Here is a 26,514-nt window from a genome sequence, read left to right as displayed (position 1 = left end):
TATTTTGGGAATAATTGGGGACACAGGAATAGCAGTGGGTTCAGAAAAAAAGGGCAGACAATACAGTTACAACTTACAATATGATTCAATACAGGAGGAATCAGAGGGCGCTGCCCGTTAGAGCTTACAACATAAAATGGACGGTCAAATGATACATAAGATAATAACTGTGGGGGATGAGCTGATGGAGATGGTGGAAGTTCAGTTGTTAGGTGGAGATGGGATAGGCTTCTCTGAAGAGAAGGGTTTTCAGGGATTGCCTAAAAGTCAACAGAGTAGGAGATAGCCGGACACATTGGGGTGGGGAATTCCAATGGATGGGAGAGGCTCAGGAATAGTCCTGGATGCAAGCACGGGAGAAGGTGTTAAACTTGAACAGTAAGACGATGCAGTGTGTGAAAAAAAAAGCTCACAAATAATACTATAAACTGTCACTGGAAAATATTCAAAAGTTGATTGTTTCAAGAGTAAACTTTTCAATAGCTTTTAGATCTCTTCCTCCTACTACATTTAACAGTCAATGGAGGCCTATAGCCACTTGATATAAAATTAAGATTGGGGTTGCTGCTGCTGTGTTTAAGCCAAGCAAAATGTATCATTTAAAAAAATTAAAAGTATCACATCCTAACAATTTGATGCCAGAATGAGGTGTTGCTCAGCTTGATGTAACGATGTCTGTGAAATTTTTACTTTTCTGTAACATCACCTACAGCTTAAAGGCATCTCAAAAACGTAATTCAAAGGGCTGGCGTTGTTTTAATGTTGCCCTCCAAGTTGCAATAAATGGACCCTCTCCCCACTGTACAGTACTTTTCAAAATGAATTTCTTGCTTTATTAAATATCTTTTGTGGTAGTGCCCAGCTCCATGTGCCCCTTTTTGACAACAGCTTGCCTATTAGTCTTGATAGCTAGAATTTGGTATTAGCCCCCCCCCCCCCCCCCCACCACCACCACCACCATCATAAAAATTAAATAGAGTTTGCTGATAAGTTGAGGTTTTGGGAAGTAAGGCAGGTTTTGATAAACTCCCTGTGATTTGAGCCTTGTTTATCCTTATATAATATGTATTGCATATTAAAAAGGATAACATTGATACCATTGGGCACAGTTTTAAAAGTTAAAGAAAAATACCTACCTGTCTAGCTATTTATGCATTAGGGATATATTTTACCTTTCTTTTTAATTCTTTTTTTCACTATTCTTTTAGCTAGAGTTCGCCTATAATGAAGAGTTTTTTTTTTTTTTTTCAAACAACGTAGATAGAAAATAGCATTCTAATATTTATTATTTGGTATTTTTTTAACTTACTTTACAGTATAAACCTCTGAAACGTATTATAGTGTCTGTTATTGTTTTGTAAATAGTAACTTTCTTTATCATTTATATCTGGTAAAAATTGAGCAAAAGCAGTGCAGACCAGAGGCTTACAATTGATGTCACTTGAGCAGTATGCTGGTATACACCTAGGAATGCAGGACACCTACTGTTCCAAAATTACAGCTGGTATCCAGAATGGCAGCTGGAACACAGGACTTTATTTGTATGCAATTGCAACTTTTGAACCGGTAAAATTCCAGAATTGTGAAATTCATTTTGGGAGGGTCTACAGTACATCCTTATTTGGCATTGGCCCATAAGGGAACGTTGGATCATCACATCTGCAATATATGTGAAGCATCTGGTGCATCTCCTACTGTCTTGTTACTTGTAATCTTACTCATGCACAATATCATTTTGCCTTTTCATTTTTTTTTTTTTTTTTTTTTTTACTCTTCCTTCTTGACATGTGACTTTTTCATTTTTCATCTTTTCTACAGCATTACATTTTTGCATTTGACAGTGCACCAGTTTTGATTTAATCATTTTAATTACAGCCTCTTAATAATAGAAATTATGTTATATATATGATATAGATTATTTATATGGTGCAGTTAATTTATTTGTATTATAAAATAAACTTCTAGAACGAATGCCTAGTATTGGAATCATATTTAAAATGCAGTTAAACCCAAAAACCAAAAATGTATTATATTGCAGCTTACCAGTCATTAGATGTGGTGGCTGCATCAATTTTCTTTTATTTGGCTTTTTTTACCCTCTGTGTTCACCTAGTAAGAGGAAGAGCATAAGGGCACATCATTCAGCAGCATTGAAGGCAAACTAATGAATTAAAGCCAAACTCCAGCTCACACTTTATGGTCACTTACAGCAAACAGTTTTTTTTTCTTTTGGGATACAAGTTTTTCATAAATAAATAAAAGCTGATCATTTTAATTACCCCTTCCAGTGTTAAAGGATAAGTTCACCTTTTGTAACAGCTAGCGGGGTGGAGGGGGGGAGATCGGGGAGGGGGAGGCGATCCCCACTAGCTGCCAGGGATCGGGGGGAGCAGGGGCTGGTGCATCTATAACATGTTAGATGTTACATCCTGAATCCGCACGATCCCCCGTTCTAACAGCTAGCTGACCCACTAGCTGTTACACTCCTCCTATCAGTATATTCCTTGCTAGCCTTGAACATTGCAGCACAAATAAGCTATGTACACTAGCTGCTTTAAAAATACACTTAGATTTTTTTTTTTAAACAAATTCCTACATGATTTGGTGTTTTTTGTCTGGCTGCTATGCAGTTTTTTTTTTTAATAGTGAAAATGTATTGAACAATTTCAATACTAAAAAAAATACAGTAGCAGTACAGAAAATTTGAGTTTGTCACAGGAACTGGTCAGCCAGATATGTACACAATCATTAAGAAAGCACTTGTTAGTGTGACCTATGCGGTCTGATAGAGACTCCTGCTGAGTATTGATCCCTATAGAAGTCATGTGGTTGATCTGTGTATGAGTAAGTAGGTATATGTTTTCAGACCTAAGAGGAATGGATCCAGTAGGGATCCAGCTAGAGAGAGGGGGAGAGGGAGGGTAATTGAGAGATGGGCATATAGGACAAAGGGAGGAAGGAGGAGGTAGGGGAAGGTGTTGGGTAGGTACTGATATATATATATATATATATATATATATATATATATATATATATATATATATATATATATATAGGTGCATCTTATAAAATTAGAATATTATCAAATAGTTAATTTATTCCAGTAATTCAGTTAGAAAAAGTGAAACCCATTTATGTTATGTAGATGTGTTACACACAGAGTGATATATTCCAAGCATTTATTTCTTTTAATTTTGATGATTATGGCTTACAGCTAGTGAAAACCCAAAATTCCGTATCTTAGAAAAGTAGAATATTACATAAGACCAATTTAAAAAAAAAGGATTTTTAATACAGAAATGTTGGCTTACTGAAAAGTATGTCCATATACAGTATAGTATGCACTCAATACTTGGTCAGGGTTCCTTTTGCATGAATTACTGCATCAATGTGGCGTGGCATGGAGGCGATCAGCCTGTTGCACTGCTGAGGTGTTATGGAAGCCCAGGCTGCTTTGATAGCTTCCTCTTAACAATAACCCACAGATTCTCTCTGGGGTTTAGGTCAGGCGAGTTTGCTGGCCAATGAAGCACAGTGATAACCATGATCATGAAACCAGGTATTGGTACTTTTGGCAGTGTGGGCAGGTGCCAGGTCCTGCTGGAAAATTAAATTAGTATCTCCATAAAGCTGGTCGGCAGAGGGAAGCATGAAGTGCTCTAGAATTTCCTGGTAGAGGGCTGCACTAGTGGACCAACACTAGCAGATGACATGGCTCCCCAAATCATCACGGACTGTGTAAAACTGCATTTCATTTAGAAATCAAGGTCCAGAGTCAGGAGGAAGAGTGGAGAGGCACGAATGCAAGTTGCATGAGGTCCAATGTGAAGTTTCCACAGTCAGTGGATCATGGTATCACTGTGCTTAATTTGCCAGCAAACTCGCCTGACCTAAACTCTATACAGAATCATAGACCATAGACCCAACAATGCAGATGAGCTGAAGGCTGCTATTAAAGCAACCTGGGCTTCCATAACACCTCGGCGGTGCCACAGGCTGATCCCCCCCCCCATGCCACGCTGCATTGATGCCCTAATTCATGCAAAAGGCGCCCAACTAAGTATTGAGTGCATTCTGTATTGTACATGGACATACTTTACAGTGGGTCAAAATTTTTGTATTAAAAATCCTTTTTTTACTGGCCTTATGTAATATTCAAATTTTCTGAGATACTGAATTTTGGGTTTTCACTAGCTGTAATCCAAAGTCATCAAAATTAAAAGAAAGAAATGCTTGAAATATATCACTCTGTGTGTAACACATCTATATAAAATATATGAGTTTCACCTATTGAATTACTGAAATAAATTTACTTTTTGATGATATTCTAAATTATGAGATACACCCCTCACATTTTTATAAATATTGTATTATAACTTTTTATGTGACGACACTGAAGAAATGACACTTTGCTACAATGTAAAGTAGTGAGTGTACAGCTTGTATAACAGTGTAAATTTGCTGTCCCCTCAAAATAACTCAACACACAGCCAATAATGTCTAAACTGCTTGCAACAAAGGTGAGTACACCCCTAAGTTAAAATGTCAAAATTTGGCCCAAAGTGTCAATATTTTGTGTGGCCACCATTATTTTCCAGCACTGCCTTAACCCTCTTGGCCATGGAGTTCAACAGAGCATCCCAGGTTACCACTTGGGTCCTCTTCCAGTCCTCCATGATGACATCACGGAGCTGGTGGATGTTAGAGACCTTGCACTCCTCCACCTTCTGTTTGAGAATGTTTGGGGTTGTTATCATGTTGGAATACTGCCCTGTGTGCCATGTGAGGGGAGTACTCACTTTTGTGAGATACTGTATATATATATATATATATATATATATATATATATATATATATATATATATATATATATATATATATATATATATATCTATATATACAGTGCCTTGCGAAAGTATTCGGCCCCCTTGAACTTTCATGTCTATGCATCTCATCAGAGCTGTGGTGTGGGGACACAAGGTGGGGTCTGGTGTGTTGCCCAAAAAAATACAACATGTCTGCATTTTTCCCAACACCCTGCATCCAAGGCAACATTGTGGTGTGAACAGTCCACATGGAAAACTATTGGTTTTTACGTGCCCTAGCAGAAAACTTGTATTGACCTGCTCAGGATAACACAGGTCACTGCACATGGTCTGAGTGAGCCCTAAAAGTTGTCTGGTGCGGCTTTTTTTACTTCTGCCATAGGCACTGCAAATGTTATTTGGTAACTATTGTTAGAACGCCATGGGTTGATTTACTAAAACTGGAGAGTACAAAATCTGGAGCAGCTCTGCACAGAAACCAAGTTTAATTGAGCAAGCTGAAGTTAGAAGCTTATTGGCTACCATGCACAGCGGCACCAGATTTTGCACTCTCTAATTTTAGTAAATCAACCCCAATGTGCTGGTATCCTGCAGAGCAGGCATGACCAGATATGTGGGGCTACACAGAGGAAAACATGCTCAAAACTAAATGAAGCAATACAGTTTATCAAGAACACAAACAACATAAACCCACCAACCTATACAAACACCAGTGAACACACCTGAAAGTGAAACTAACTAATTAACTGAGCTATGTACAAGTCAGGCAAGGGTACAAGGAACAACAGGCAAGATAGATCAAGAACAGGACCAGAATATGGACTGGGTTCACAGATAACAGGTTCAGGATAGCTGGCTTAAGGAGCAGTTAAACATAGAATGCAGGCTCACAAGTAGTGTTGAGCGAACACGGACTGTATTATTCGGGTCCGTACCGGATAATTGGATTTTTGTTACCCGGACACGGACCCGAAAACTTTACTGTATGTTCGGGTTTAAAATCCGTGTTCAGTAATTTTATTTCCTGTATGTAATGGCACGGTTTTAATGGCGGGCTTTCAACAGCCCATCAACAAGCGTTTAACTGGTGTGCCATAGAAGCCATCACAGCCATGCCTACTAATGGCATGGCTGTGATTGGCCAGCTGAAGCATGTGACCCAGGTCTTTATAAGCTAGAGACACAGCGCGCTGTGCGTCAGTCTGCTCTAGTGTAGGGAGAGAGCACACACAACGGTGCTGGCTGCTGCTGATTAGGGACAGACAGGGAAAAAAAACATTTTGCCCGAAAAGAATGCAGGGACAGGTCGGAGTGCAGGCAGGGAAAGATATTTGAGCATTTTAGGGACAGGCTGGAGAGAGTAGGCAGGGAGAGATTAGGAGACACAGGACAGAACAATCGTCCTTGCTGTGTGGGGGGTGGTGCAGTGAACGATCTTTTTGCCCTCACTTGAGCCCACTGAGGAGGAGGAGGAGGAGGGAGAAAAAAATATATTTTTATCAGTCTGTTGTGTGCAGCTTTCAGCTATATTTTACTACAGAGTGATGTTCTAATCTGCTATTTAAAAATTACAAATTTAAAGGGGAATGTTTTTTTTAAGAGCACTTGCCATGCTCTTAACTACATTTTGCTGCCATTTGCAGCACTCTAGCACTTTCCATTGGTTTTTTAGAGCCATTTTAGTGCCTGAAAGTTCGACTACAATGGGGTTCGGTGTTCGGGTAAAGTTCGGTAAAAGTCCGGGTCACGGAACCGGACTTTTTTTTCAAGTTCGGCCGAACACAGACATCCAGGTGTCCGCACAACTCTACTCACAAGTAAAATGCTAAGGCACTGAGAGATTCCTTAATAGAGGTAACCACCCTCCCAATAGCAAGCATCGGGTAAATACCATTTCCTGGGACCTGCTGATGACTGGGAGAAACGAGCTGGCTGACCCTGGACCTGAACTCATTGGAGGTCCATGAACCACAGTGCCACCAGCAGGTGTTTTACCCCCTAACACTATAGACCTTGGATCAATTATTAGTTTCATTTTGAAAATGCATAAAAAAAAAACAATTAAAATTGACCTATACTCAAAAAGTAAAATGAGCATTTCTGAAACATTTCGAATTGTTCAAAAGATTTACCTTTTACCCTAAATTCCTCCAGAAAAAAACAGTGGTGGGTAGAATTATTGCCTAAAAGCTAAATTTTGGTCTCATCTAAAAACAGCACTTTCTCCCACTTCTTCTCTGAATCATTTAGATATTCATTGGCATGATTGTACATGTGCCTTCTTGAGGAGGGAGATTTTCCCTGTTTGGAAGAAGAAAAATGCTGACTATGACACTAAGAACACCATCCCTACAGTCAAGCACAGAGGTGGAAACATTATGCTTTGGGGCTTTTTTTCTGCTAAAGGTACAGACTGATTTTTCCACATTGAGGGGCCAATGGATGGGGTCATGTATTATGAAATCTTGGAGAACCTTCCTCCATAAGCCAGAACACTGAAGATGGGTCATGGATGGGTCTTTCAGCATGACGATGACCCAAAACATACCACCAAGACAACAAAGGAGTGGCTAAAAAGAAGCACATTAAGGTCATGGAGTGGCCTAGCCAGTCTCCAGACTGGCTAATCCTATAGAAACTTTATGGAGGGAGCTGAACTTCAAGTTGCCAAGCAACAGCCAAGAAATCTTAAGGATTTAGAGAAGATCTGTATAGAAGAGTGGACCAAAATCCCTCCTGAGATTGGTGCAATCCTGGTAACCAACTGCAAGAAATGTCTTACCTTGTACCAACAAAGGTTTCTCCACCAAGTACTAAGTCATGTTTTGCTTGGGGATCAAATACTTTTTTTCTCTCTGAACTGCAACTCAATTTATAACATTTGTATCAAGTGTTTTTTTCTGGATTTTTCATTGATATTTTGTCTCTATCATTTAAAATACACCAGTGATAAAGAAAATAAAAAACTATAGATCCTTCATTTCTTTGTAAGTGTGCAAAACTTACAAAATCTGCAGGGGATCAATATATATTTTCCCCACTGTATGTTTGCAAATTACTTCACTCTATGCAAAATACATGGCATATAATTACTGTGCCAGGATCCATAAATGGTAGATCTTTCTGCAGCATCCTGAGAGAAAAGCACTCTTGGGGCACTCAGCAGAGGCGGGGGGGGGGGGGGAGCCAGGATCGCAGGCGGTTGACCCAAGAAGGAGGATCAGGGCAGCTCTGTACAAAACCATTGCACAGAGCAGGTAAGTATAAAATGTTTATTATTTAAATTTTAAAAAATGCAAACCCCTTATACCACTTTAATTTAAAAAAAAGGATAGTTTGTCATTCTTGTTAATTTGTTAACTTTGCAAAATAATTATTTTTAAACATTTTCGGTTAAACTTGCCAAAATTCTGCTATGCATTTGGCTCACAAATTTACATATATTTTTTAGTGTGAAAAATATTGTATTTTTTATTGTAAAGAATTATTACAATTTCATTATTATTTTCAGTATTTCTATTTAGAGGGTCACTTCCTACATCTCTGTTAAACTCTGCCTTTAAGTGACCTTTGAAATGATGCACATTCCATGACCATCCTTCCAGGGGGTAAAGTATATGGCTGTCTTCCCCATTGGTGGCGAGTTGGTTGGAATGGCATTCCAGGACCAATACACATTTTACAGCAGCTGTTCTCTTCTTGGCAAAGCAGCAGGGACGAGACCAAAGTAACACTATATTTGTGGGTCAGGAAGTAAAATCATTTAAATTCACTGCCCATATAATATAAGGAATGTCTGAAATGTTATTTATGAGGGTCATTCTCTCCTAACACCCAACCACCTCATCCTCATTAATTGGTTTGGTAGGTATTTTATAGTTTCACTGGTAATGCTTGCCAGGAGGTATTTAAATATTACATACAAAAATGGATATTATTACATGTTACAGTTCTTTAGGTCACATTCTCTCTTCCCCACTGAGGCACAGTGATAATGAGAGGGGGGAGGTTTATCAGTGATTCGAAGCAAAGTCAAGGCTTATGCGTTCATAGTAAGACTGGATTATTAAGCAGTGCTATTTCTTAGATACATTTACTTTTATGATTCCTGGCTTCTTTTATAAATGCTAGTAGCCTGGATTTCATGTCATTGATTTGGCTTCAGTACATTATGAGTCACTGACCTTGAAAACATATGTAGATCAAGAAAATCAGGGAGAAGTCAAAAGTCATTATCTGCATTATTGTTCAGGGTTACTAACCCAAAGGCAGGGGATAAACATGAAAGCAAGGCAACTAGAATTATTGGAAGGAAAGGTCAGCAATGGCCACCATGTTGTTGTCTTGACAGGTTTACTCTAAGCTCTGCATCCTATAACTAAGCTCAAGCCCCCATATAATTAAACCTGAACTTCAGGCACCATGATTTAAAGACTAAAGATCAAGTTAATATGCCCTTTCTTTTCTTTCCTTTTCTTCAGTCTGACAAAAAACAGTCATTGAAAGTCAGGGTTAGAACAGCTTCTCCAGTACTTCTGGCCTTTGCCAACACCAGTACTGTAGCTTGCAATACAGTCTACATTGTGGACAAGTTTTAACCCCCTACCCTCTCCTGCCTAATGCATGGCCCTTTTTAAGACGAAGCTCAGAGAGAAAAGGAAATCCTGGAAATATCAATCACAGCAGAGGTCTGTACAGTATGTAGGGGTGATGTTGTGGTTGTGGTATGTCCCCTTTCCAAAATCCTAGGCAGAATACTATAAAAGCAGTCAGAAATCATTACTTGATCACTACCTGAAATTTCAACAAATGTTAGAAAGACAAAAATATTCAAACTACATACACTACAAAGCCCTGCCCCTCCTGTTTGTGCAGATGTTGGGATGTTAAGTTGAGGAATCGTTTGGGTTGACTAATAGTCATATATTAGGATATTTGATACTTGTTTTAACTTTGTGCCATTTTTGGCAGGAATAATTTAGGTGATTGACAATTTATATAATAATTTGTAAACACTGCTTTTAGAGCCCATTCACACTGGTACGACTTGTCAGGCGACTTGATCAGCCTGACAAATCGTGCACCATCGCGGTCCATTGTGTGGTACATGGTACAGGAACGGTTCTAATGGGAGCGACACAAGTCGCTCCGACTTAGAAAAAGGGTCCTGTACTACTTCGGGGAACCTGGAGTGACTTGCATAGACATTCATTTCATGAAGTCCGTGCAAGTTGTGCCGAAGTCGCGGTGCACGCGACTTCACAGGTCGCCCCCGAAGTCGTGCCGTTTCATTGCATTTCATGGTCTGTAAATGCAACAAGGTAACTCCTATAAAAGTTAGCAAATAATTAAATGGATACATCATATTTACAGAATATATATATATATATATATATATATATATATATATATATATATATATATATATATATATATATATATATTTTACCTTTTAGGTCCCTTTATATCTATTAAATCCCTCCCCTATCTATTGTTCAAAGAGATATTCTTGATAAGGAGTCCTTGAGAAAGGTGCAAGCACACCGAAGATGCTGAGCTCTGGCCAAGGTTTAGCACCCTGCTCACTCCCACCCAAAACAATGTCCCCAACATGTTTCACCCACAGCAGGGCTTAATCATGGGAATGAGGCTTTCCCATTATTAAGCCCTGCTGTGGGTGAAATATATTGGGGGCATGGTGCATGGGGCATGGTTATAGTAACAGTCGTAGTGTAGTTAGTACACTAACTAGAGTTTAGAGTGCTTGCAGTTAGTCCATCCCAACCCCTTTCACAGCTCACAGGCCAGCCTATATTCTCCTCCACCCTGCAAGGTGCCAAGGCCCTGGAGTCCACTGTACTCCACTGTCCAAATACCAGGCTGCAAACCAAAGACATTTAACTTCAGCTAAGGTTTATTGCAATGACAGCACACTGCTCACTTCCACCCAAAGCCATGCCTTCAACATATTTTTCCCATAGCAGAGCTTAAACATGGGGAACCCTCATGTCCATGATTAGGCCCTGTGGTGGTTGAAACATGTTGGATATCTTGCTTTGGGTGGAAGTGAGTGGTGTGCTGTGATTGCAATAAACCTTGACTGGAGTAGAATGTCTTGGGTGTGCAGTCTGTTGGATGGTGGAGTACAGTGACTCCAGGACCTTGGCACCCAGCAAAGGTGGAGGAGGATACAGGCTGCCTGGGAATTGTAAAAGGGGTTGGGTTCATCTAACTGCAAGCACTCTGTACTGATTACACCGTACATGTTATTATACTTTTAGTTTCAGGACTATATTCATCATTCTTCCTTAATTAGGGTACTGTGAAAAAAAATATAATATATATTTATTTTTTTCATTTACTTTGTGGCATGTTCGTTTATATTGTAATGCGTTGTCAATGCACAAAGCTACATTTTCAACTAGAGAAAAATCTTTAAGTTTAGGAATGTACGGTATATAGTTTCCTTTCTTATATAAAGGCCGAACTTGCCTCAGTTGTTTCCTTTTAACTTCAAGCAGCTGGCTAGGTGAGAGGATGTTACCATGGTAACCGCACATATTATGTGCCAGCAGCAGCAAAGCCATCACGGAGTATAGAGGTGTGAGCTAGTTTACGAGGCTCATGATTGGCTCTTTCATAAATTTAACAACCCCATCCCCACTGCATCCAAGAATTGCTGACCTCCCCTTGCCTTAATTTTTAGATGCATTTATAGGTTCTAACTACGTTTTTGTTAGCCTCTTATACTTTCTGGTTATTTAATTCTTTGTAAGGTCACCTAGTCATAAGTATGTTCCAAAATAGTTCTATAATGTGTGACCATCTGTACATTTTACACAGTAGCAGTCAAATTTCAAATAATAAAGTCCAACTTTGGACATAATAAAAATTGTCATCCATGACACAGTCTGTCACTAGCATTAACAAAGCAGTCTTTGTTTTCCTGAGCTCCCCGGTGTTTTTTACCTGTTGATCCTGCTGGTATTTTTGACTTATTTAACAGACAAATCTGTGCAGCAAAAGTGGAAGTTGGGGGATTGACACAAACCATTTAACGCCGACAGGAATGCTTACAATGATCAGTTTTTATACATTTAGTTAATTCTTTATCCCTAAAGAAAATAAATTGTTGGCTGTAACTGCCTAAAAAGTGTTAACTGGAGTTCAGCTTTAATGCGTTAGTCACTTATGAACAGTAAGGCCCCTCTAACTCTATTAGTACATCTAACACTATCTGCTCTATACAGTGCTGCTGTCCAAAAGTGTCTCTATTGCTCCTCCAAAGTTAGGGGAGCCACCCTAAGACAGGAAGAGTGTTATTGACCGAATCACCAGGGGATAAAAAAAAATCTAAATACAAAAAATGAATGCAGTCACTACATCTAAAGAATGGTAATACATTTACAATTATTATTATTATTATTATTATTATTATACAGGATTTATATAGCGCCAACAGTTTGCGCAGCGCTTAACAAAATGAGGGCAGACATTACAGTTACACTACAATTTGGAACAAAAGGAATCAGAGGGCCCTGCTCGTTAGAGCTTACAATCTAAAAGGGAGGGTCAATTGATACAAAAGGCAATAGCTGTGGGGGATGAGCTGATGGAGCGAGTGAAACAGCGTTATTAGTTAGTAGCCGGGTAGGTTTATTACACTTTAAAGATTAATTCCAGGGAGACATAAAAACAGTACTATTTCATATAGTTATGTGTATATTAAATGACAAAAAGCAGTAGAAGAGTCTTGAACTGTGTTAGTCATCGGCCCATGCAACAATGTTGTGGTTTAAGTGGCACCTTTTATTGGCTAACAAGTTAATAAAGATACAAGCTGTAAAAGAATGCAAGCAAATAACACCGCTAAATTCAGATCCAGCAGTAGGAGGGTGCAACCTGGGCCAAATAGTCTCTCGAATTGGCAGGCTTATGCGTTTCGGGAGACACACCCCCTTCTTCTTCTAAACTTTAGCTTGCATTCTATTACATCTGTGTATGTTTTTTGGCATTTGGTTTCAATAAAGGTTTTTGGTAATGCACTCTGCGTTTGTGCCCTCCTATTTGTTTTTACAATTCACAATTTGCAAGGGACATAAGGAAGGTCCCTTGTGTCTTTATTAACTTAAGTTTGCCAATAAATGGTATCCCTTAACTTACAAACCTTCTGCTTAAAAATAAATGAATGAATTGTTTAAATAGGCTTAGTGTATTTTCCTACTCATCAGGGCTCTGGCTGAGAGAGGAAGGGGCAAGCAAAGCAAGTCAGGGTTTACTTTAGTGCACTGTGCTGTCAGCCTAACACTGGGGGCTTGCAGACAGGAGAAGAGAGCAAAGTGGGGGTCTCATCAGTGCAGTGATGCTTCTTCACTGTCTAAACAAGCTAGGAGGGTGTGTCAGTGACCAATATGTATTGTGCATGGTTACTAACCCCACTGTTTGCATGGTTATTAACCCCACTGTGTGCATGGTTACTAACCCCACTGTGCTGTCTTGCAGAGGTGCTTAAACCACATGCGGGGGAGCAAATTTATAAATATTTTTCAGATGAAATAGCTCAGTTATATGTATTTCAGCCCTGACTTTATGTTTGATGCAGAATATATTGAAAGATAAAACAATTATGAAATCTCAATGGAACTTGTTGCTGAGAAATAATTGAAAGTGGCAGATGCTTTGAAGGTGTACTTTATTCATCTCAACACCCTGTTTAGGGGAGCAAAAATGTATTATACTTTGAATCTGACTTGGTAGTTGCATTGAATGGTCTGGATAAAGATAACTCTTTTAGAAAATTAGCCCCAAAATGTTTTTCTTAGGAGGGCATGTTTACCGTGATTCTGTTCTAAATAAATATTCAATATATATATATATATATATATATATATATATATATATATATATATATATATATATATATATACTGTATATACATGTAGAGTGAAGTATTAAAATGTATGTATCCCCCAAAAAATTACATGTTGTAAAAAAAATAAAAAATGATGTATAGGTAAAACGTTTTCCCATTTGGGTAGAGTAGCAATGGGTTGAAATCCATATCTCCTTGTCTGGTTATTTTTGGTGTGTCCGGCTGGGAAGAAATTTCCCTTCACTTTCTGTCCTAGTTTCACTACACAAAGTGAGTGGAAAGCGCCCCAAGTTTAGAGGTAGGTAGAAGTTTGGCTTACCCCTAATTGCCACAACCTTTGTTAAAGGGCTTGTTTACACTGTCCGCACTCTAAATGCTCCGTTTTAGCGTGCAGGCAGTTTCAGTTTTTGGCTGTAGTTAGCCATGGTGATAGGGTGGTGTGTTGTGCTGAAACACGCATCAAATTGTTTACTGTTTTTTTTTTTGCTATCTTTATTTGACATGCACAGATTTACACTTCATTCATGTCTATGTGCTGTTGTGCAGTGACTTGCTTTGCTTTCCAGTGTGCTGCAGTAAAATGTTACGTGTCTGCATTTTACTGCAGCTCACTGCACTGCAGCCAGGTGTCTTGCGATGTGAACGGGCGCATACAAAAACATTTTTTCTATGTGCCCTAGCAGTGACTGGCGTTTTCCAGTGTGCAATGCACTAGGTGTAAAGGAGCCCTAAAAAAAAAAGAAAAAAAAATCAATGGTGTAAAATTATATTAAAGAGCTTTTAGTTTGAGCTTCCTCAAAACATTCAGTAGAAGCAAAATAAACCCATGAATATGGTGAAATCTTTACGATAATGGAGTGAAGAAGGAAGAACAGGGATTCCGGCCAGCAAGATATTGCATGTTACTATGGTTTGATGTTACTCGTAATAAAGTAAACACAGCCATACAAAACTCTAACTTGTGCCACTAAATGACCTCGTCTGCTACTACATTATGGGTAGAAACTTATGGCAGATGTTTGCTCGTGGCAAAAGTAGCCAACAACTACTGCCATCACTTTTTTCTTCAAGCTAATTATTATTTAGGTTTTCATTGACTCAAAGGGAAAATGTAGTATATGTTTGATTTCCTGAAAGTAATGTCTGATGTTCTTTGCCTAGGATGTTATATTTTTAGGTTTGCATTTCATGTGAAGATTTGTTAGACAGAGAAAAAAGAAAATGTAACGACATGAAACCTATATATATATTTTTTTTTTTCTTCAGATCACGTGCATTGCTTAAGGCAGCTCATTCATTTTGAATGCAATGCCAATACACAAGAACAAAGAACAGACTAAAAAAAATAGGATACACCAATTTTTTTTACCACTGCAGGGCACCATAATGCACTGAGGTTCAATACTGTGCATTCTGGTGTGCAATAATGCATTTGTGCCAAATTTGAATTTCTTTAATGTTTTCTTAGTTGCCATTCAAAATGAATGGGACCACAATACGCTTAAGCAATGTAAAGTGTGTTAGCAGGCCTTACAGTAACTTGCGCATTACTGCAATGCACCATATCGCAAAAGATTTTTTAAGCCCTTAGAGGCATAGCTTAAATTTGCAAATTTTAACAGGACCACGACCCCTCTTCTCATTCACATTGACTGTCTTGGGAGCATCTTTTTTGCATCCTATTTCTTACTAATTTAAAACCTAGCATTTTAAATCAATCAATATATGTTAACATTCTTATAAACAAAGAAATGGACAGTGGCAATTGCTTCCTAGAATGTGTGATTTGGTTTTCTTGAGCTGAAAGTTCTCCTTTATAGACTATGAATGTATTTTGTTGGTGTCAGCCAGGAGCCAACCAGGGAACCTGCATGAATATGTGCTGATAGGAGAAAAGAGTAGAATGAGCTAAGGGGTCTACTGTTGTTTCTTCCAGTCATTGGCAGGGGGCAGGAAGGTGACCTCGATTTTTTGCTTAACTGCAGCAGAAAATGGTCGGGTCATCAAGCTGGATATGTAGTTTGGCACAACTGGGCAAATCCTAGGACTGTATGAACATAAATTCAAACCCATTGACAGATAAGATAGCTCCCACATATGTATTTTAGCTTTGTAGTTTACTGGAGTTCAGCTTTCAACAGTTTTGAGATCGACACTAATTAATAATTTTCACAAAGTCTGCTTCTTCAGTGTTTTTAGATCTTTTTGTCAGATGTTACTATGGTATATTGAAGTATAACTGCAAGCATTTCATAAGTGTCAAAGGCTTTTTTTGACAATTACATTACGTTTATGCAAACAGTCAATAGTTGCAGTGTTGGTCCTTCTTTTTTAAGACCTTTGCAATTTCGCACTGGCATTGTGTCAATCAACTTCTGGGCCACATCCTGACTGATGGCAGCCCATTCTTGCATAATCAATGCATGGAGTTTGCTAGAATGTGTGGGGGTTTTTTTGTTCACACGCCTCTCAATGGGATTAAGGTCTGGGGAGTTTCCTGGCCTTGGACCCCAAATTTTGATGTTTTGTTCCCCAAGCCACTTAGTTATCACTTTTGCCCTTTGACAAGGTGCACCCTCATTCTGGAAAAGGCATTCTTCGTCAGCAAACTGTTCTTGGATGGTTGGGAGAAGTTGCTCTCTTTAGTCTTGGCTGTGTTCTTGGGCAAAATTGTGAGTAGTCTCAGGATGCTTTACAGTGGGTATGACACAGAACCGATGGTAGGGCTCACCTTTTCTTCTCCGGACAAGGTTTTTCACGGATGCTCCAAACAATTGGAAAGGGCATTCATCAGAGAAAATGACTTTACCCCAGTCCTCAGCAGTCCAATCCCTGTACCTTTTGCAGAATATCAATCTGTCCCTGATGTTTTTCCTGGAGAAAAGTGGCTACTTTGCTGCCCCCTCTTGACACCAGGCCATCCTCCAAAAGTCTTCGCCTCACTGTGCATGCAGATGCACTCACACCTGCCTGCTGCCATTCCTGGACAAGGTCTGCTCTGGTAGTGCCCCAATCCCACAGCTGAATCAGCTATAGAAGATGGTCCTGGCACTTGCTGGACTTTCTTGGTCGTCCTGAAGCCTTCTTCACAAATGCAGTGAAAATGTTTTTTTTGGGGGGGATTAAGTTAATTTTTCTGGCATAGAGGGACTTTGCATTTATTTGCGTTTCATCTGATCACTCTTTATAACATTCTGGAGTATATGTCAATTGCCATCATAAAAACTGAGGTAGCAGACTTTGTGAAAATTAATATTTGTGTCATTCTCAAAACCTTTGGCCATTGGCCATGGCTGTACTATGTGCTGAATCTCATTTGCTGTAGTAAACAAACCAGTATTCTTAATAAATACAGAGTATTGATTGATGATAGCCAATAGGGTTTCTTCAGGGACACAACTAAGGCTAATGATCCTTAGATTACAGGATGAATACTTACCACAGGACCATTAGTGCTCTGCATATTACAGACCTATCACACCACCCCATAATATTTTGTTCTACTGAGTTACATTTTACATTAAGGGTCCATTCACACTAGCGCAACTTGTCAGGAGACTTGGTCGCCTGACAAGTCGCTGTCGGTAGCTCGCCATTGAATAGTACAGGACCCGTTCTAATAGGAGCGACACAAGTCGCTCCGACTTAGAAAAAGGGTCCTGTACTACTTTGGGGCGACCTGGAGGCGACTTGCATTGACTTCAATTATATGTGCACCGCTGTGCACCGCGACTTCACATGTCGCCCCACAAAATCCTGTCGCGGCAGTGTGAATGGGCTGTAAATGAATTTTTTTAGATCTGTATAGAAATAGTGTCATTAAACATTTGTTCAACACATCCTACAAAAGTGTTCATACCTATGTTGCCTAAAGCTGTTCATAGACATGAGTTTAAAGTCTCCTGATCCAGCCATTTTTGGTCAGGTAAAGTAGTGGTCTCATAGCTGTGCATGAGGCAGAGGCCCAGTTGCCAGTCACCCTCTAGGGAAAGATCCATTGCATGGGTAAGAATAAACCCTATTCTGATGGCTTTGCCACCCTTACATAGCCTGGCTACACCTACCTCCATTTCTCTGCAGAACCATACACATTACTCTTTGTGAAAACCAAACATTCCTATTATATGAAAACCTACAGATGAAGTGTCTGAAGATGTCTGACTTACCTCTCAGTTATATGGGTACATTTAATGTCTACAAATAATAGCACAAGTTGTTTTTAAAAAATCTTCCATAATGGGGAGCATTTGCAAAAAGGAACAGTACAAATGTAGATATGATATTTGTTTTTCCTCCCAAAAAAAGTCATAAAAAACTTTTTAATGGTTTGAGCCACCAAGTTCGGGAATAACGAGGGCAGCAGCATCAGTTATTTCAATTGCTTTATCACAAGTTCAGTTCGTTACAGAGCAGCTCACAGTGAAGCAATTACTTTTGCTGACAGAAAAGCTGAATACATTTTTGTACCTGGACTTACACTTTCACAAGTGCCAGAAAACATCCAAGGGCGTAGGATATATGACTCCTTAGGAGAAAATGCGCATATACTATACCTTTTGACAACATTTTTTTTTATTTGAAATCAGAGGGGTTAACTTACTAAGGGCTAACGGGCTGCTCACCTTGCAAGGGAGCTTAGTTAATGTGATGAAATTTGACTATGCAGTATGCAAAGAATATCCAATCACTTGCACGGAAAATAAAAAATCATGTGCAGGCAAAAATGTTGTTTTTTTTTTTATTTTCCTTGCATGTGATTGCGTAATCTTTGCAAAGTGAAATAGCACAACATATACTAAACTTTTGGGAACATTCCCTTGTAAAGTGCAAACTTCCCTTGCAAAGTGAACCCCCAAAGTATATCAACCCATATGTGTTGTGGCTTTATCTTTTATACCAGGGTAAACAATGGACAAATTAGACTAAATGTTTTCTTCACTCTACTCAGGTATTTAAAGTGGAATTCCAGCTTCATACCAACTAGTCCTAAAAATGTTTTCTGCCTCCTCCTGCTACCTATGCATCCTAACCTGTGTTAAGCTGTATACTTATCTATTTTTTGTCCGCTCCGGTTTGGTCACGTGATCCTGCAACTTCCCTGTGTCAGTCAGTGGTGGCTGCAGGGGAGAGCAGGAAGTACAAACAATGGCTGGGACATGGGAGCCTATGGGTGACTTCACAGCTCCCGAAATTCCCAGCCGTTGTCCTCTTCTCTGATGCAGCCACCACTGACTAACACAAGGGATCACATGACCAGAATAGAGTAGGCTAAAAATAGGTGGGTATACTGATCTATTTTCCACACATTAGGTAAGTATAGGTAGAAGGAGAGGGGAGGGAACATTTTTAAAAATAGTGTTAGGCTAGAATTCTACTTTAAATATTGCATAGGGTCAAGAAAAAGTTTGGGAGTTCTACTTTAAGATATGATGGAGTCAACTATATCTGTGGTGCATTGGTATATGCAGCAAGAAAACTTGGTCAAAGAAGACTAGATGGGAATTGGTTCTGCAGAAGGTGCAATGATACTTCATTTGTAAGAATCTTATCAGGGGGGTTGATTGATCAATAGATTTGATGGCTATTCTGAAGGTGCCATGATACTTCCATAGCAAGAATTGTATCAGGAGGTGAAATGGATAAATAGATTAGATGTCTGTTCGGAATAGGGTGCCATGATACTTCCATAGTAAGATGCATTTTGTTAGAGGGTTAAATTGCTGACTTTCTTTGTTGGTTTTGCATAAGTAACCATGTCTGAAAATCAAAATAGCAGTGTTGGAACTTTAAATAAATATTAATTTAACTGTCATGTGAAAACAAAATTAAAAAACCTAGTGACACAGAGTCTACATCAGAAGCCTGCTATGAATGCATTATACAGCGAGAGCATAGGTTTTCTGTTCTACGGAGTTCCTAAGTAACCTAGAAAGTGGAGAACTCAGAAGGAGTTAAACCTTTAAACTTCTTTTTTTTCAGTGAAAAGTCTGCCAGGAATATCACATCCAGACATAATGATAAAACAGCACTGACAAGGGTGGGTGTGGGGGGGACAAAGCTCTTAGCCAGCTGAGGACGTCTGGAAGAAGTGAGGGGCCCTAAGGCATAGCCAGGGGCTCTGAATTAAGCCAAACGTTTGAACAGGAAATGCCAAACCTGGATATCATTATTTCTAAAAAAAAAAAAAAGAAAAAATTCAAAAGCCGTGTCTTTTTACTCATTAAAATGTATACACAAATGTTTCCATGGCAATGATTGTTTATAGATGATGATGATTAATGGGACTTATGTTGCCAATGAAAGGGTAGGCGTAGCTTCAGAAATCCTTTAACCTTTAACATGCTTTATGGACATCAGACCTGGAAAATGTCACAGGTTACCTTTATATAGAGAAATGTTCTATAATGTACAGTACAGAATGCTGAATTTTCCCTCCGGGGGTAAACCGGATTTATGACACAGTTCATTAAACAAAAAGTAATCACAGTCCATTGATTGTAATATCTAAAAGGTAGATTTTATGGTGAGTGCGATTCGGACCTGGTAAAAATATGAGAACACCAAAAGAGCGTCACTGTAACAGCAGTACTAAAAGATGGCGTTGTCCATACCATTATAAGGCAGTTGGCAAATAATGTAATAGAAACTTTTTTATGTTGCTACCCAAGCCATTTGCTAGATGTTTGAAATGTATTTGCTTTGTGTTTTACTTCTACTCTGGTACTATTTTTTTCTTTACTGTTCTTTACTGTTATTTACCTTCTTCATATTCGTCACATGTTCCCATTCACATGGCATAACAAAAAGCATAGTTAAAAATTGCACTTTACCTTTTTTAGATGCTTTATTCTGGACCCTTAAGCAAGGAAAGTTTCTACATAGTTCTCTTTGATGGTGAGGGGACTGGGCAGCTGTGTTTACCATAATTAAAGGAGAAGTACAGCCAAACTACACTTCTGTGACCCATTTTCAGCAGACAGTGGGCTGATGCCACAGAGCCATTCCAGGCTGGAGAACAATCGCGCCATATGGTGGGCATCCACCCAAATCCCTGGACCATCACCTGGCTCAGCAAAACCCTGAGATCCTGAGCCAGCTGCACCCGTCCCCTCCGGAGCTCAGCTCTCTAGTGAGCATGGGGGGGGGGGGCTGACAGTCACCAGCTCTCTGCTTACAGAGCACTGAGAACTGAGTGATGAGCAGTGTTTGATCGCTTGATTCTCAGTTTTAGAGCCAGTGGGGGACAGATACAGCTTGGGCCTGATGCTGCATCCACCTAGGTAAGTATTATTCTAAAGAAAAACAAATCCTCAACTTCTCTTTTAACAGTGATTAACCCCATCTGTACTGGTCGGGCAGGAAAAGGGTGACAATGTTGCAATGGAACTGAGCACACAATTGTGGCAGCAGTGGATCTCTTTTTATAGGGAAGGTTGACAGGTGACTGGGAGGCAATAAATATTGACTCCCTACTGCTTGTTTTAATCCTTAAAAGCCTGCACCACCGCCCTGGAACCATGTGCATTACACTTGAATAGGTAGTGTTTGGCAGCGAATGAGGTATAATTTTTCTGCAGCCATAAATCAATGCATCATGGCTGCAGCATGTGTATAATAACCCTGTCTGGCCAGAGTTGCAGCTTAGTGGTCAAGGGGTGATAAAACCATGACCCAGCCTCCTATTTTTACCACCCTCTGAGCTGCCTGTGAGAATAAACCCTAAAGCATGGTACACAAGTGAAGTCTCTCTTTTGTTCAACCCAGCAGGCTGAAAAAACTCATAGGTCAAAGTGATGTCAGTGCGCCAATCTTACCTATTGTATTTTGACAGGGGGACACCCCCGCCAGAACACACTGATCAGTGCTCGCAGCCATTGGGATTGGCTTCACTAGAAGAAGATTTGGTATAGCCCAGCCAGAGCCCAGACTTGAATCCAATTGAAAATCTGTGGGGTTGATTTGAAGAGGGCTGTGCACAGGAGATGCCTGCCTTTACACACACATGAACTTTAATGGCATTTTAGTCTTAGTCTGTAAGGTTCAATTTTGAATTGGCCCATCCTTTGCAGCTATAACAACTTCAACTCTTCTGGGAAGGCTGTCCACAAGGTTTAGGAGTGTGTCTATGGGAATGTTTGACCAGTCTTCCAGAAGAGCATTTGTGAGGTCAGGCACTGATGTTAAAGAGAAGGCCTGACTCACAGTCTGCACAGACCATTCAAGTTCCTCCACCCCAAACTCGCTCATCCATTTCTTTTGTATGGAACAGGAAGGGCCAACCACAAAATGTTCCTACAAAGTTGGGAGCATGAAATTTTCAAAAAAAGGCTTGGTATGCTGATGCCTTAGGAGTTTCCTTCACTGGAACTAAGGGGCCAAGCCCAACCCCTGAAAAACAACCCCACACCATAATCCCCCCTCCACCAAATAATTTGGACCAGTGCACAAAGCAAGGTCCATAAAGACAGTAATGAGCGAGTTTGGGGCGAAGGAACTTGACTGGCCTCCACAGAGTCCTGACCTCAAACCGATAAAACACCTTTGGGATGAATTAGAGCACAGACTGCGAGCCAGACCTTCTCTCCAACATCAGTGCTTGACCTCACAAATGCGCCTCTCTAAGAATGGTCAAACATTGCCATAAACACAATAATTTTGGTAAGAAACAAGAAACAGAACAAGAACATTTATTGCAGAAGAGAGCAGTTAAAGCTTGCAATGTTTTATTCTAAAGCTGGCCATACACTGGTAATTTTCTTTTTTTCAGCCAGCAGGTTGAAAAAAAATTTAGCAGATTTCTCATTCCACACAAAGGAGATGGATGGAGGATTGCCCCATGCCAGAAAATTGGGGTTTATTTACTAAGGGCAAATAGACTGTGCATTCTGCAAGTGCAGTTTCTCCAGAGCTTAGTAAATGGGAGGAAAGCTCTGCTGACTTCCATCATTCAATCATGTGCAAGAAAAAATGTTTTTTTTTTTTAAATTTACCTTGCATTTGATTGGGTATTCTTTGCAAAGTTGAGCTTCAGCTCATTCACTAAGCTCTGGAGCAACTGCACTTGCAGAGTTCAACTGCACTGTCAAAGTGTATTCTAATAGCTGCACCCACTACTGTCAGAATACTCTGATCAACAGTTGCAGATCAAGAAAACATTTCCAACATGTCCCTTCAATAGAAGTCAATCAACTAATCAACTTCTGTAGAGCAGAGATGGCCACACACTGATCGACATTCAGCTGGTCTCTGCTGACCTGGCCAATTTCCTATCAGTGTATGGCCAGCTTTAGGCCCCTTTCACATGGGCTTTCCGATCAGGTCCACCTGTCAGTTTTTTCAGGCAGACCTGATCAGATGTTCCATGCACCTCTATGGAGCAGCGGATGTCAGCGGTGACATGTCTGCTGACACCCGCTTCTCTCTCATCCAATGTGGTCTGTGAAATCCAACCTGATGTAAACCCTATTTTCCATCCGTCTGGAGGATTGGATCAGATGAAAACAGACAGGCGGTTCATTTTCATCTGATCTCCCATAGAGGAGAGCGGGGATCTGACAGCTCCGTCTCGGCAAAGTAATCGGAAACGGACCTGTCATCCTCCTCATTGGGGATCGGTGGATCGATCACCGATGAGCAAAACGGAGTCCACCGGATGGAAAGCCCATGTGAAAGTCCCCTAAGGCTATAGTTGCACTTTACAAAGGATTTTTTTTTTTCAATTCTTGTGTTGGCAAACCCAAACAAAGTGGGAGCAAATTTCCACAAGATAGACATGGGGGGGATATTTACTAAAGGCAAATCCATTGTGCACTACAAGTGCATTGCAAGTGCACTTGGAAGTGCAGTCACTGTAGATTAGAGGTTGACATGCAAGGCCAATAAAAAAACAGAATTTTTGCTTGCACATGATTGGATGATAAAATCAGCAGAGCTTCCCCAAATTTCAGATTTTCCTCTCAGATCTACCGCAACGCCACTTCCAAGTGCACCTGCAGTGCACATGTAGTGCACAGTGGATTTGTCTTTAGTAAATCAACCCCTAGGACAACAATAAAACATGATAGAGATAAATAGTGGAAATATCTCACCCCCTCTCTTCTTAATCTGGTGTCCACATTGTAAAGCTGGATACACACTATCCAACTTTTGTGGTTAGATTTCCTTCAGATTTACCTTTTCTATGTAGTGCAAGGGCCTGCCAGATTGCATACAAATTGAAAGTGTTTAGGTTTGACCTAATATTATATGGTTTTGGTAAGTCTAAAGGAAAAAGTCTTCAGAAAATCTTATAGTATGTATGGCCCTTAAGGCTGGCCATACACTATACAATTTTCTTATTCAATTTCCTTTAGATTTACCTTAAACTATGTAGTGCAAGGGCCTGCCTGATTGCATACAAATTGAAAGTGTTTAGGTTTGACCCTACATTACATGGTTTTGGTAAATCTAAAGGAAAGTTGAACAAGAAAATTGTATAGTGTTTGGCCAGCCGAAGAGAGGAGAAATCTCCCCACTTAGGTCATCGAGAATAATAAAAACCAGAGGTTCTAACTATTGTCCACTATTTTTATATTTTACTATACTACTATTGACATTTTTATACCCATAAAATATAGAAGCAAAAGCATGCCAACTACATCCTATGGAAGCATACAGTACATATATGCTATGAGTAAGACTTCTGCAGAAAGTTCTGCAAAAATTTGGCCGAACATCGCCTGTTCAGTGAACACCCAAATTATGAACCATACCAGGCCACATGCTCTTAACATGGTGGGCTCTCTCCCCCCACCCCAAAGCACCTTGTCCCCATGTTGATTGGGACAAGGGTCTCATAACAACAACCCTGGGCTGTGTTTGTGGGGGTCTGTGGGCGGGGGCTTTTTGGAATCTGGAAGCCCATTTTTAACAAGGGTCCTCTAGATCCCGCCTCCCCCCCCCCCCTATGTGAATGAATAGTAACATAGTAAAAAAGTGTAGAAAAGTAATAACATTTTTTATTAGACAGTTTTTGCCAATTCCTTTATTAAAAAAAAAAGAAAACATTGTCCCCGATGTAAATCCATTGTCAATAACGATGCCCACCGTAATGTCGGACCCCCCAAAAAATCGCTCCACCTTTAACTAAGGCAAACAGCTGAATGCCTGCTTTGCTGTTTGACAGTTCTTTTATATGTAAGGGACAGAGCCCCCTGGCGATGTTACCTGGTGGCACTGTCCCCCTTGTGATACCACCGGCTGGTACATGCTGAGTTGGTGACGTCCCAACTCACCAGGTGGACCCACCCTTACCTATATAAGAACTGTCTAAGGCAGTGGTGTGCCTTAGATGATAGTGGAGCTTTTTTTTATTTTCTTTTTCGAGTCTAGTAGTGTGGCAAGCATCATGATTTACATTGGGGGACTCTGTTTTTTTATTTTTTAATAAAGAAATTGTCTCTGTGTTTTTATTACTTTTGACACAGTCCATACCAAAGGGCCTGGTATAGACTGGGGGGGGGGACCCCACGCTGTTTTTTTTAACATTTTTCTGTTGCTGGCAATTTAAATGTTATTTCATTCATTTTGTTTCTTTAGAAATGTCAGTTTTGCTGCATCAGGTTCTATAACCAGTACAGATGCGCCACTTTACAGGCAGACCAAGGGGACCCCACCGGGCACTATATTTAAAGGAATTTTTCATTTTTATTGTTGAACTTTAAGCATCGTTAAAATCACTGCTCCGGTAAAAACTATCTTTTTAAAAAAATATTTTGCATTGATGCATGTCCCCCAGGGCAGTACCCGGACCCCCATACCCTTTTTATGGCCAATTACTTGCATATAAGCCTTCAAAATGGGGGCTTTTGATTTTTCAAGTTTGGTCCCATAGACTTTAATAGGGTTCGCTGTTTCGGTCAAAATTTTTTCTCTGTTTGGGAATTCTGGTGCAAACCGAACAGGGGGTGTTCGGTCCATCTCTAGTATCCAATACTGAATTGTTGTAATAGATGTTACCAAGTAGTCAGCTTCATTGTATTATTGCTACATTTCAATGGCACCTGGGCCAGAGCACCGGTTTCCAGTTTCCCAGGTTTCCCAGGCAATTTGTGGTAGAGCATGCTCTCTTAGCTAGTACATCCTATGGAAGGCTAATTATATTATTTATACTTTTTAAATGTTGTTACTAGGAAATTTGCTACTTATATAAGTGTCTTTTCAAGATGAATGGGTCCAGGTTTGGTCAGCAGTAGACCAGTTATTTTGTGAAATACAAGGGAACTAAACCAGTCTGCTTTTAGAGTGGAAATTTTTCAGAATTCACAGTGTTATCAAATTTCTGAAGTTTGAACTGAAATGATCATATAAGAGCTAATAGTTTGAAAGCAGAAAAGGAAGTCATGCCAGTTATTCATTCCAATGTTAGCCATCAGGAAAGAGAAGACCAGGCAAGATTTATATTTAAATATTGGGCACCTGATCTGGAATGAATATGTGACATGAGTCCAGCTGGCCGATTAATGACTTTCTTGGTTTGGGTGTACTAATTTATAATTGCTGTAGGCTTTTTGCAGTCCACTGTAAGTTCATGTTTGCAGTCAGGGAGGCTGTACACAATACGTTTATTGATACACAAATGGCACGGTTCTCTGAAGTCAGTGGCACTGGGCTTTCTCAGATATTCCTTGCTTAGCTAAGAGTCCTTCCAGCTGCCAAGCTCATTTAAGTTTAATTGAGGTGAAGGAAGTAATGCTGTGCAATGTTGGCACTGTGTGAGACTTCTACTGTGTCCAGGCTTATTGGTTTGTTTTTGCTTCTCCTTTCCGAATAGGAAAA

At 39.8% G+C, this 26,514-nt stretch overlaps 1 protein-coding gene across 1 annotated transcript in view; it reads left to right on the top strand.

Moving 5' to 3' along the window:
* DNM3 (dynamin 3) overlaps nt 1–26,514 on the top strand; it is a 483,071-nt gene that overhangs the window by 208,287 nt on the left and 248,270 nt on the right. Inside the window, exon 17 of the mRNA XM_082266577.1 lies at nt 26,510–26,514. This exon is cut by the window's right edge and continues 105 nt beyond it. Within this exon, the coding sequence (XP_082122703.1) occupies nt 26,510–26,514 (5 nt within the window). The remainder of the gene's footprint in view (nt 1–26,509) is intronic.

The sequence above is a fragment of the Pelophylax lessonae genome (assembly GCF_965119305.1).
Source record: "Pelophylax lessonae genome assembly, chromosome: 8".
Classification (NCBI taxonomy): domain Eukaryota; kingdom Metazoa; phylum Chordata; class Amphibia; order Anura; family Ranidae; genus Pelophylax; species Pelophylax lessonae.
Note: the sequence above shows the minus strand (reverse complement) of the source record. Positions and strands in the feature narration are given on the sequence as shown.